The sequence below is a fragment of the Stegodyphus dumicola genome, chromosome 5 (genome assembly GCF_044657685.1).
Source record: "Stegodyphus dumicola isolate Sdum_Otavi_A_Nest chromosome 5, ASM4465768v1".
NCBI classification, from domain to species: Eukaryota; Metazoa; Arthropoda; class Arachnida; order Araneae; family Eresidae; genus Stegodyphus; species Stegodyphus dumicola.
The window spans coordinates 191,101,010-191,113,926 of record NC_140772.1 but is presented as its reverse complement, the minus strand read 5'-3'; the positions used below and the strand labels follow the sequence as shown (position 1 = coordinate 191,113,926).

Below are 12,917 nucleotides of genomic sequence, written 5' to 3'. Positions count from 1 at the left end.
CTTTATCTATTCGTACTTACATCATGCATTAAAATAGTCAACATGGATACTTTCAAATACTGGAAACATTCAAAATTTTTCCTAATTACAATACTACCTTTACGTTGTACAAAGAAGTAAAGGGTGTACAAAAACCATAAAATGAGTCTAGCCAAAAAACGTAAAATTTATAATATCTTATTAAATATTATTATATTTTACATCAGAATACTATGATAAATAATTGAATAACCTGAATCACATTTTATAAATCAATTTAAAGTTCTTTTGAAGAGGTGCTGCTGTGCAGCAATAAAACCTCTCAGAAACTCCCTGTTTTTCATACTTGAAGGTTAGCAAGCTATGCCATGTGAATATACTTTCCTGAATACTGAATAATAGTGACAAAATTTATTTATCCTTATAAATAATAAAAAATATGAATTCTATGCGAATCTACTTGAAAAGTTTTTTCTCCCCGTCTTCTGAATATTATAAAAATGCTTTTACTTTTGACTATGCTAAAAAAAATACGTAGCTGCCAGATACTGAATATTTATAAAATTTTATTTGTCTATTATGGAAATGAATAATACAGTACAAAGTCCGAAATCCGGATTCGTGGGGGTTTCAGCGATTCCGGATTTGGAATTTTTCCGGATATTAGATCATCACTAATTCAGAAGTCAAACAACAAAAATCAGCATTATACCTACAAAAATTTGTGTAGGTATAACGCTGATTTTTGTTGTTTGACTTCTGAATTAGTATTTATTCGGCATGTTATTGTGTCTAATTATTAGATCATCAGTTTAAAATCTAGTAAGATGGCATGTAGAAATTATAAAATTAAAAATATGAAATCGTGATTTATAAAATAATGAAATATTTATGATCTAATAATATCAAAATTTACAAAAAAAGCGTAATATTTATTTGTTTACCTTAAACATTCCTTTCGATGTAAGTTGCTTCGTTTTTTTTTTTTTTTTTTTTTTTTTTTTTGTATTAATACTTTTTCTTTAATTCTGTAGACAGACAATAATCTCTGGTTTAGTTACATTGTTGAAGTCCCTTAACTGCTGTTTCGAGAATTTCAACTAACTTGTCAATTAAAATTTTCTCATTTTCAGTAACTTCTCTGTTATTTTCTTCACTATTGGTAATGGTATTTTCTGGATGTAGAACCATACTACAGATTTCACCATTCATTAATTGATTGATGATTGAGAAGCATTGTCATCACGATGAAAACTTTTTTTTTCCCTTCTTCATTTATTACCGCTTCTCCACATTTTTTTTTACAAAATCCGTTAATTGGAAAACTTCACCTTTGTTTTGCGATATCCAAAAACCTTTAAAATTAGCGGTTATCATCATCAAATTTAGCTATCCTTCACTATACATATTTGGCTATGCATCATGAGCTTGGCGACTAACCACAAGTTGTTCTGTTAAATTTTATCTTGCTTTTATCGCACACTGAGACAATTAAGCCTGAATTGTATTAGTTTAATTATTTATTAAACTTATGTCTATTTCTTGCACATGCTTAAGGCTTATCAGAGTTCTGAATAAATAAATTCCCACATATACTTAAGCCTTCTTGAGGGCCGGCGCTAGATATCTTACCGCCTGATGCAGTCTCTATGGTTCCTAAATTCTGCGACTCGGTGCGCCCATACAAGCCCTGGTGCTGGTTCTGGGTTTATGTGAATAACAAACCAGTTATTCTTAATTCAAATAGCGCTAAATGTAATCTTTGGGTCTATGAGTATCATGAACAAAATCTATTTTGAGTGTATGGAAAGAAATTTTTGGTAAATTTTTCCTCATCAACATGCGCTAAAAAGCGCATATAACATAAATATGTAATCATCTCCAAGCATAATGTCAATGTAAAAAGTTACCATACTCCTCTATTATTCAATTACTAAAATAAAAAATTGTTTAGGCATTGCTACATGAGTCATTACTCAAATTGTCATGTTTCGAAAAAAAAACATGCGGTGATGAAAGGAAAGTACAATAAATAATGATTTGCCAGGTTGCTGTCATATCAATGATTATCTATGTTGAATGTTTCAGTTTGAGATGTGTGCCAAGTAGATACACAGCAACAGAGCCAACTTACTGATCGTAGAAATTTATGCTAAAATGATTGTTCAATAACATGTTATTTTATTTAGTGTCAAAGTGAAATTAAGAATCGGGACTCTCCAGATGTTTTGTTATGAATAAAAGGGGGTAATCAAATGTGCATGCGTAAAGCCTACTAGAAAAATGTTGATTTTGAGGTTCAGATTTTGGATTATTCTGGATAATGGACGTTCGGATTTTGGACTTTGTACTGTAATATATAAGAAAAGTAGATTATTTTTTAGATAACCAGTTTTATATTTGATAGTTCTTTCAGTTTTATTTTTGTTAGTAAAATGTTGTTGATTTTGAGGTTCAGATTTTAGATTATTCCGGATAATGGACGTTCGGATTTTGGACTTTGTACTGTAATATATAAGAAAAGTAGATTATTTTTTAGATGACCAGTTTTATATTTGATAGTTCTTTCAGTTTTATTTTTGTTAGGTAATTATTTTATTTTATATGTGGCATGTTATGTAGATAAATGTATTTTTGAGCATTTGGCTCTTGTATAAATCACTAGTATCAAGAAAAAGAAGAAAACTGCATCCTTGATTGTCCTGCTAGTACTAATTGCACAGCCCAGACGTGCTGTGGGCCACAAAAGGAAGGACAGTCTCCTCAAACTCCCCGATCTACACCTGTGTGCCGACAGCGACTGAACAATGGCAATAATACCGATTCATATCCTGATGAAGTAACTTTAGCTCTAGAAGCAGGAGACGTAAATGCATCATCATCATCATCAACAACTAAGAATGTTCGACTTGCATAATCTGTTTTACAATTTGACAATCAGTATTCATGATTGATCTTGAAACATTTGTAACAGTCATGCTTTGTAAATCTGCAGTACATTTGACTTTTAAGCATTTATCAGCAATTTTTTGTAATCAAAGTTCCAAGATGTAAAATTTAGGCTGAATAATGTGCTTTTAAAATTGCATTTAATATTGGCACATTATAAAGTACATGCATGGTTCTGTTTCTAAATTTTTTGTAAGACATAATGAATGCTTAAAATGTTCTTCAAACCTATGACCTAAAATTAGAATTTAATGATGAATATTTTTCAGCTTTAAGTTCTAATGTGAATTTTTGTCGCCCCCCCCAAAAAAAAAGTTCAAAATATGAATCTCATGTAGAACCATTTCATATTATGTATATTGCATTCCTAGACAATGGAGTAAAAGTAGACTCCATGTTTTTGTGTCTTTGATATATAATATTTAATTTTCAATGGAAACAGAAGATGCAGATCTACTTTTAAGATGTTATCTATTATCCAGTTATGTATCTTTACAAATACATAATGGATCATAGAATTTTGTTTTCATCATATTTATTTTCAAAATGTAATTTGAAATACAAAATTGCAGCCCATTTTGTATGTGATCTGTAAATAAGTAAATTTAAGTGTATTCCAATCAAAAAGAATATTGGAATTTTTTTTTATTTTGAATTGGATTGCTGCACTATATAATTTTTTATCCCATATTTAAAAAAAAATTGACATTTTTACAAAATTTTGATAAAAATGCAAAAATTTTATTGCACTGTTTATAGTTTTTATCTTTTGCTTATTTATTATGTGTGTAATAAAAGAAAAAAACTTTCTAGTAGTTTTATTTAATGTATAGAAATAATTCTAAAAATGTTGCATTTGAAATGTATTTGCAATGAAGTTAAAATATATATCTATAACATCTAATATTTACATTAAAGTAGCTGAATAATGAACTGAAATGGCATCCTTCCAGATAAAAAGTTATGGTTAATTCTATGCACATATATATATGAATGTGTAAGATGATTCAGAGATATGTAAAGGGAGATAAAGAGGATTAAAATAAGCAGATTTTGTTTATAGAACGCATGTGTGAAAATGCTTAAGTAAGACAGTGCTTACCGAGCAGCCATTAAAAGCATTTTACAGCTGTAAATCATCATTCTTGATACAGATTTTGAATGGCATGCTACCTGCACAAATGCAAAGCTCACCGACATGCAATTTATCTTTAAGCCTGTAAATGAAACAGCTGTTTAAAACAAAGTACTCATCAATTGTTTTCTGTATCTCCTTTGGCTGCGCTCTATTTTAGCATATAAGTAAATTTGTAAGAATATTTTATATCTCTTGTAGTTGGCAAACCATATTGTTAATCATTTACATTATCACATTAGTTGTAGCAGCGTCAAAAAGCATTATATTCAAATGAGGATGAAAAATATGTATTTCAGTTTCTTTAAGATGGGAAAAGGAGGAAAAATCCAACCAAATGAAAGGACTGCCCACAGTTAAAAGTTTTCAAGTCTTCTGTGTATGTCATTATGTTAGGTAAACATTGATTTATCATTTTGCATAGTCTAAAAAAAAAGGGATTTTAAAAACATTTACAAATTCAGTATGAAGCTAAATAAATTAGTATAATTCAGAATTATTTATAAAGCAAATATTGTAGAAAAAACAAAACTTGTATAGTGAGCAATATTTTTACATCCAAAGAAAATGTTATGTCTAAAACAGGATTAGTACGATCCTTAAAACAGGGTTAGTACGCATGGAAAAAATTTTTCGTCCTTCAGGGTCCTTAATTTCAGCCAAAATCAGCAAAAGGTCCTTAATTTTACTCATCTGCCATTTTGAATTAGCATTTCTGAAGACAATATTTCGGTGATGCATTCACAAATATATATGTGATGGGTTAACATTTGAATTTTTTCCTACTTCTCAATATAAGTGGTGAATACTCGAAATTTAGTCACGAGGCCCTGGCTCAATTGAAACATCAACATTTCAAAATAATTTCTTTTTTATGAAAGAAGAGTTCATAAAATATTAAGTCAAACAATTTTTCTTTTTCGGAACCAGTTTTTTTATTATATGATACTAAATTTGGCAATTTATGAATATTTTGGTGATTTTCAAGATCAGTTTGTTTACAAAATTTTTTATTCAGAGATTTGTGAATCTTTTGACCATTTTTTTACAAACATAATGACACTGATAAATATCTTAAAAATGATAATATATTAAAATTATATTTAAGAAATAACATCAAAATGAAACATTTTTATTTTTATTTATTTATTTATTTTTTTTTTTTTGCCATATTTTAAAATATCCCTTTCCATCATGGTGATTTAGGATTTTAATTCTGAAAAATTAACTAGATAATGCTATTGTGATTATTTAAAAATTAATTACATTTGTCCTCTGTTATATTTTTTCATGATAAGAGCCTTCTCCCATGTAATTGTTTCAGACTATTTAAATGCATATCAGTTTTCTATTGAAAATTCATTAAAGTGAAGGGCGTTACAACCCACCATAAGTTATCAACTGCTGGTAACTGAAAATTGCATTATAATTTCTATAATTAAAGCTATATTGATTAAGCAAATCATAGTAGCTTTATCAGATTCACTTCAATTTTGTGCTGTAAAGTTATTGAAAGTTATCAACATGAAACGGGCAAAAATAAAATGTTCTATCACTAGCGCTTATTTGCTATACAACAATATATCTTAAACAGGCCATTAGAATTAAATCAGATTAATATGAGTACAATAAAGAGAAATAGTTCTGAAAACTTACTACAATCAAAATGAGCTTTCATTTAATTAAAAAAATCCCTTAATGTAAAAATCATAATATATAAACAAATATTATAAAAAATCAACTTTATTCTTTTACTAATGTGGGCAAATTTTATACAGTTTTCACCTTTTCCTGTGGAAGCCAAAGGAAAACAAATACATCACAGATTTATTTCAATGTTTAAATAAAAACAAATTAAAATTACATAATAAAGCATTTATGTAGTTGGCAAAATTTTGTAAAGATAGATAGAGACACCTGCCAATTGCTACATTTAAGGCACATAATTACTGTTATATAAATTCTATATACAGTTAAAAATACAAAATTAGCATTTGCAGAGTAACTTACGGTGAACATGTTCTGAATTACATAGCAAATGTTACACATGAAAAATTTTTAATTATATTACATACCAACAATTCTTCAACTTTTGTAAAATGTATTACGACCAAATTCCACAATTCAGTGTTCTTTCTACACATTCATAATAAAAAATCAGTTCATATAAGTGAAACAAACAGTTCATTTAAAAATAACATAAAAAAACCTTACTTCTGCATTTATATGTTTGATATGTTGAAAAACTGGAAGCATTGAATTTTAATTTACAAAGACATGAAACTCCTATTTTAGTACATAAATAGCATATGTTAGAAAAAACTAAATCTGTCTTCTGCATGAAATTTGAAACATATTTTTAGCTGCATTGTTTTAGGGATTATTTGTAACGAAGATGTTATAAAGTTTTAAAGAAATTAAAATTTTTAAGTTATAAAATCTTTATTAGATTAAATTACGTGAAATACATATTAAAAGTGAATACCAAAGCTAAATGTCTTAGATTCATTTTAGTAATTAAGTGAATTTTTCAAAATTTTTTGAAGAATTATTAAATCAAACTAACTACTGCCAAAAAGTACATAGGAGTACCACTCACTGTGCTTCTTCCATCTAGTGGAAATGAGATTACTGCTACAAGTGGAATTTACCACCTTAATGCTCATTAAGGATTTTGGTTTCATATAAATTTGAAGTTGAATAGAGTGAACAATTCCTGATCAGGCAATTATAAGAAAAGAAATCCATAGAATTTTTATCTTGCGCATATGCAGTGTATCAGAATACTTTGATCATTAATGGCTCAGTAACAAGCTAAGTAGTTTTGCATCTAAAAATAAATAGATTGTTTCATAAACATTTTATTTTGTGTGTACAGAAATATACACAAATATGTATGTTTAGATGATCTGAACATAATATATTATTACACTGTATATTTTAACAAAACATACCATTTATAAATTTCATATTGCTGTTAACACATTTTAAATCAAATGCATCTAATTTTAACTTTAGAATAATAAGTTTAATGTTTTAACTCGGTAGAGGTGTTTAAAATTTACTACCCCTTCTTTTATTTCAAAATTTTTTGAAATGATTTTAAATAAGTCACTTTTCAATTGCAAACTAACACTTATGCAATCATTGAAAGTCATTCAAACATCAAGGCTGACTATCATGAAATACATTGTCACTGTTAATTTTTCTCTTGTGATAACAGATTGTTTGTTATAAAATTAAGTTGATAATGCCTTTTAATTCCATGTCTGTTCATAATTCTTAATATACAATGCAGTTTTCTGCTTTTTAAATTCAGGTAGATTTGAGCATTAATTTAAACTTTTTTTAGGGAAGAAAAATAAAATTTATACCTTTTGCTTTTTATGTATTGCTACTGTCTCTATACATACTGCAAAATCAAGCATTATACTTGCAACAAGAACACTTCTTGATAAATAAATAAAAAAGTTCCAAAATTTAAACTTACAATGAATATAAATGGCAAATTAATACATGTGGTAATTAAAAAAATAAGTAACAATATTTTCATCAGAAAGTGCATAGGTTAACAATTTTCTAAATCAAACTAAAATCATCCCCCCCCCCCAATTTAAAATTTCATATGCTCAGATAGAAATAACTGATTGTTGAGTGGCTAAGTTCTGTCTTTCATAAGAAATCTTTCCAGTGTTTGGGAATAGCACTTTGGTTCACGTATTCAAAATGAATTACTTTTAAATCACTAAGCAAGGAAGAGTAAAAATGTGCTTGTGAAACTACTCATTTTAAGACTAGATATTTTTATTGCACAGTGACTATGAAAAGATGTTAAGTCTCCAAGATGTATCATTTTTTTTTTTCCAATGAATAATAAATTGCTAAATTGCCAAAAATCATTCATTCCTGAAAGTAGATAATCTTGTACAATATTCATTTTTAAGTCTGAAACAAATTAGAACAATGCAACTGGTTAAAAAACCATTCATAAGTTTGTTGAGGAAGCTCTTACAAAACAAGGTTTGAGCTGAGACAAACAATTAGCAATTTTGTAGAGAAATTTGAGTTGCGGATGAAAATTAGCAACCTAAAGAAAGTCAAGCATTTCTGAAAATACTTCTGCTTAGTACAAATTTAATGCTGTTCGCAAGCATGACATCACTGACTAGGATTAAAAGTAAGCTATCACTCTGTATTATTTGCATGCTTCCTGAAAAGAAAAACGGATACAATATAATTTTACTTTCTTCATTTAAATATAGAGAAGTGTTCAGTAAAGTATCTGAACAAATTCCTGGTAAAATATTAAAGCTTTTAAAAATACAAAAGGAAATTATGATAATTTAGTTATATTTTATTTCACCACCAATTTTCGCTCAGACCAAATTTGACTTATTGCATAGATTTTGGCAGGTTTAAAAAAGCAAAAAGCACTATACATAATCAAACAGGAAAGTGAATAAGTGTGACATAAAAGTCCAGGTTTAATGAACTTCCCTAAATTATTAAATTTTTTTAGAATTGTTAGACAAAGTAGCTGAGTACAAGATTCACATTATAATTAATATCAAACATTATAATATTAACTAAGACATGTTTACTTGTTTCAAAAAATAAAAAAGTTTAACATTAGTTTTTAAGTATTACATATTCCAAGCACAATCTCTAGCAACCTGACTAATACTCTTGAATACATTATTAATTAAAGTGAATTATAAAAGAGAAGCATATTAAAAGCAATATTTGTTACATGTTGTATATACACAGAAAAGACAAAAATTTCCATGGTATATTTCAACAAAACCTCAAATCAGAAAATGACAGTAAAATTTTATTTGAAAGTTTTTCATATATATTTAATTCACTAAAAATTAGAACATAAAAAGACTTCCCAAAACCTCTTTATCAATTACTCTGTTATAAATTATATCCCATAAATATATATCTCTTTCAAAATAATTAAGTAATTGGCTGCTACATAAATAGCTTAGTATTTTTCTTTCTTAATACAATTCCCATGGATTATGCAGCTGAATGTAAATTAAATATTATCCATTAACAAACAAATTTTAATTAGCCCAGATTCTTAATTCTTTGATAAAAAAAATATAATCCATATAATTAAAAAGTAATAATGCATTTGATCTTATATAAAATTTTCTTTCCAACTTTTTATCTTGTGAATACTGGCCATCAAAAAACTCCTATTAATGCTTTCTTTAATAGCAATAAACCATGTACCTAAATTAAATTCCTTAAGTTAAACAATTATTTTCGTTGATGTTTCTTGAAATAATTACTTCTATGTATGTTAAAATTTCAGCTGCATGCTTTAGCTCATTAAGACTCAAATGAATATAAATCAGTTTCTTATGATAATTGATGATCAATTTTAATTTCGGTGCTGAATATGTAACTTAAGTTTATGCAATTTATATACAAGAGGTTTTTAAAGAACAACACAAATGTTCGTTTCATGCATCAATCTTAATGTCATTCCCTATATTTTGTTTTCACATATTCTGTTTGGAAAAGCACCTCTCAATCTATCCTTTACAAGCAATAATGTTATTAAACATATTTTCAGAGTAACATAATACAATCTCATTCCTGGTAATACCAGTTTTACATATAATATTGATTAACATTAATACAACCGCAACAAACAATTTTTCAAATTAGTCATTTTTATCACCTTAACAGCCTCTTCAGTTAACAATATCTTTCGGGAAGGGGGGATTTTACCTGTATTTTTTTAAATGGAACTAACAACAAGGACTAGCAAAGAATTAAATAAAATACCCAAGTAAAAAAAATATAGGCTTATCTACAAATATTCAAGAAGCACATTTCATTAACATTAATAAAATAAAATGAAATAATTTTTATTAGGTTATATTTTATAAAACACTTTATATAAATACAATTATATGAAATAGATGCTTAAAAATCCCTCACTTGCAATTTAATTTACATCTGAATATTTTGATTTGAATAATAACAGATTTAAATGACATCAAAACAAGGCAGTATATTTATAAAATGAAGTATGCACATTTTCCTTACATTCAAAATTGCATAAATTCTATGAAGACCTGGGAAGAATAGCAAAATATCACATACAAAAATTGGTCACCAAGCAAACATTAGAATAAAACCATTTTAACATCTATTACATGCTGAAAATGTCCCTGCCAAAAATACATACATTAATAAAATATCACATATAACAGCTAAATAACAAAATTATGGTGAATAACAAACTGTTTCTAAAATAAAATTGCACAATGAGAGATTTCATCATTAAATGCAACAGAAATTAAATTTTTTCTTCATAACAAGAAGGACAATTAAACAAAAACTAAGATGGTTATTCACAGCCTGATGTAACTAAGCTCCCCTTTTCCATTTTGTGTATGAAATTATACCATATGATGAACACTTGCACCATATCATTGACACACAAATCTGAGAAAATATATTCCTAGTACGAGTTTTAAATGCAGAAACAATCTGTACAAAATTTTTAACATCACAAAATACAACTAGAAAATCTGGAATAAATAATTTATGTACAGTTGGTTCTCCTTTCATATGGAATCTTGGCTTAAATGATAATGAAGCAAATAGCTCTCTCAAATCAATAAATCAATTTTTCCTTGCTTAAAGAGTTCTGTTTTGTGTCTGAAGTATGCATCCCACCTTGCTTTGCCATATTCCTATAATAAAAGAACAATTTTTCTTTAATTTTTTTTTATATCAAAACATACATAATCCTTAAATAAACATATTTTATTACAATAAAACCTTCAAGTGATACTAGTTTATTAGTTGCAAAATTTAACAAAACAAAAGCAGATCTATAGCATTTTAGTACTGCAAAATCTGACTATCCACAAACCGGCATTTAAAACTGATCCGATCCCTCAGTATAGTTTCACAATTACTTATACACTCCTCAAAAGCGAAATTGCAACACCAAGAAAGAATGCTCGTAGTCAAGGAAATTGCAGAATCGAGAGTTATGAGATAGATATACAAATGATTAAAAAGACACATAAAATTATTATGAAGCAATTTATTCAGTATTTAATGTGCCAACCTCAGGCAGCAATACAGGCTCCAATCTGGCGAATCATGCTATCAATGCGTTCATTGATGGTTGCCTGAGGCAGCCTTTGCCAAGCCATATCTCATGATGCACGTAAATCATTCAGGTTTTGCAGCCGTGGTCCTCGGTTAATGTCACGTCCAATGACTTTCCACAGGGTTTTGATGGGATTCAGATCTGGATTGTCTGCCGACCAGGGTAAATCTGGTCAGGTTGTTAAGAGTACGCTGTGCGACATGCGGCTTGGCATCGTCTTGCTGGAATACCATGTTGGGTGCACCCTATAACTAGGGCAGAACAGATAGGCTCCACAACTTATGTCACATAGCAGCCCACTGTCACAGTTAATGTGCAACAAACTGCAGTTAATGTATACCAGAGGCGTCTTGTGATCAAACATTATGTCACCTTAAACCATAATGCCTGGTGCAGGACCAGTGTGACGCTCAGCAAAATAGGCTGTTTCATAGCGTTCTCCGGGGTCACCGCCATTTCCGTCGATGGCTGTCATTCCTTCACAAACAGAAATGAGATTCATCCGTTAACAAAACCGATGCCATTCAATCATCCACGCACTACGACGCTGATACCACACCAGGCGTCTAATCTTTTGTTCAGCAGTCAATGGTACCCCTGTGGCTAGTACCCGTGAACGTAAGTGTACTTCATGCAATGTATTGCGTACAGCTTGGGTAGACACAGATCTACCTACTCCTGGAGGCAATCAGTTTCGAATGTCACGTGATGTGGAGAAAAGGACTCCATATTTATCAGCGAATACGGTGGTCTGTGCGACATGCAGCACCTGTGCATACCACTTACTCTTGGACGAGCACATACACATTCCTCGAATCCATTGTGTGATACAATGTTGGATGGTATTCAAATTGTGCCCAATACTCGTGGCTATTGTGCGCAGCGACAAACCAAGTTCATGGAGTTCAATAATACGGTTGCGTTCCCCAGTCGTAAACTGATGGTATTGAGCCAATTGAGCTCACCAACGTCTACGTCTCAGAGGCACTTTCTATGCTTTTTCTAAAGTCTCCAATGCTCTATAAACCCTAGGAAGGGAAAGTGGCTGACCTTTATAGCCTGCATATGCAATTCTTGCTCCTGCAATTTGCACAACGCTACGCATATTCTTTCTTGGTGTTGCTTGAGTTGCAACACCAAGAAAGAATTTTTGAATCACTTTTGAGGAGTCTATGACCTCAGCTGTGATACTTTCATCGTGAGGTGGGTTTTCGATATATTAGCATACATGATGTGATGTGGACATTTTCATAAAGCATTCATAGGTAGTGCAGGAAAAACAGTTTATTATAATACAAACAAACGGATACAATTCACATAAAGTGTACAGCATAATATTTCTGCTGGCTTGCAGCATAATGTATCTAAGCCTTATTATGACATTTTCTGGTAATTTCCACTTTCTGTCTTGTAGGAAGGTTATGAAAGCATGCACCGTTCAGAAGTATGCATGTGTGGTGTTTATCATATCATGACACCAAATGTATTTACATAAAATTTACAAATTGATAAACAACTGTTTTTCTCATGCTAATATTCAATTTTTTTTCCTAAACCAGAATATGCTATTTATATCATTACTATTTATATAAGAAACGAAACATAAATTGGGAAGGTAAAGATAAATAAGCACAACAGGCATGCAAAGTCTACAGAGGGTAAAAATAACACACACAATAATAATAATAAAATACTCATGTTAAGGTA

The 12,917-nt window shown here is 29.4% G+C and overlaps 2 protein-coding genes across 4 annotated transcripts in view; one reads left to right on the top strand and one right to left on the bottom strand.

The window, feature by feature from the left end:
• Window positions 1-3,738, top strand: part of LOC118193856 (uncharacterized) — a 70,459-nt gene extending 66,721 nt beyond the window's left edge. For both annotated transcript variants that reach the window (XM_085817496.1, XM_035365018.2), the window contains exon 9: window positions 2,645-3,738. In XM_085817496.1, coding sequence (XP_085673622.1) covers window positions 2,645-2,896 — 252 coding nt within the window. In that variant the 3' untranslated portion in view covers window positions 2,897-3,738. The remainder of the gene's footprint in view (window positions 1-2,644) is intronic.
• A 2,050-nt stretch (window positions 3,739-5,788) lies between these two features.
• Window positions 5,789-12,917, bottom strand: part of LOC118193857 (choline kinase alpha-like) — a 148,434-nt gene continuing 141,305 nt past the window's right edge. For both annotated transcript variants that reach the window (XM_085817498.1, XM_085817497.1), the window contains one exon: window positions 5,789-10,782. In XM_085817498.1, coding sequence (XP_085673624.1) covers window positions 10,699-10,782 — 84 coding nt within the window. In that variant the 3' untranslated portion in view covers window positions 5,789-10,698. The remainder of the gene's footprint in view (window positions 10,783-12,917) is intronic.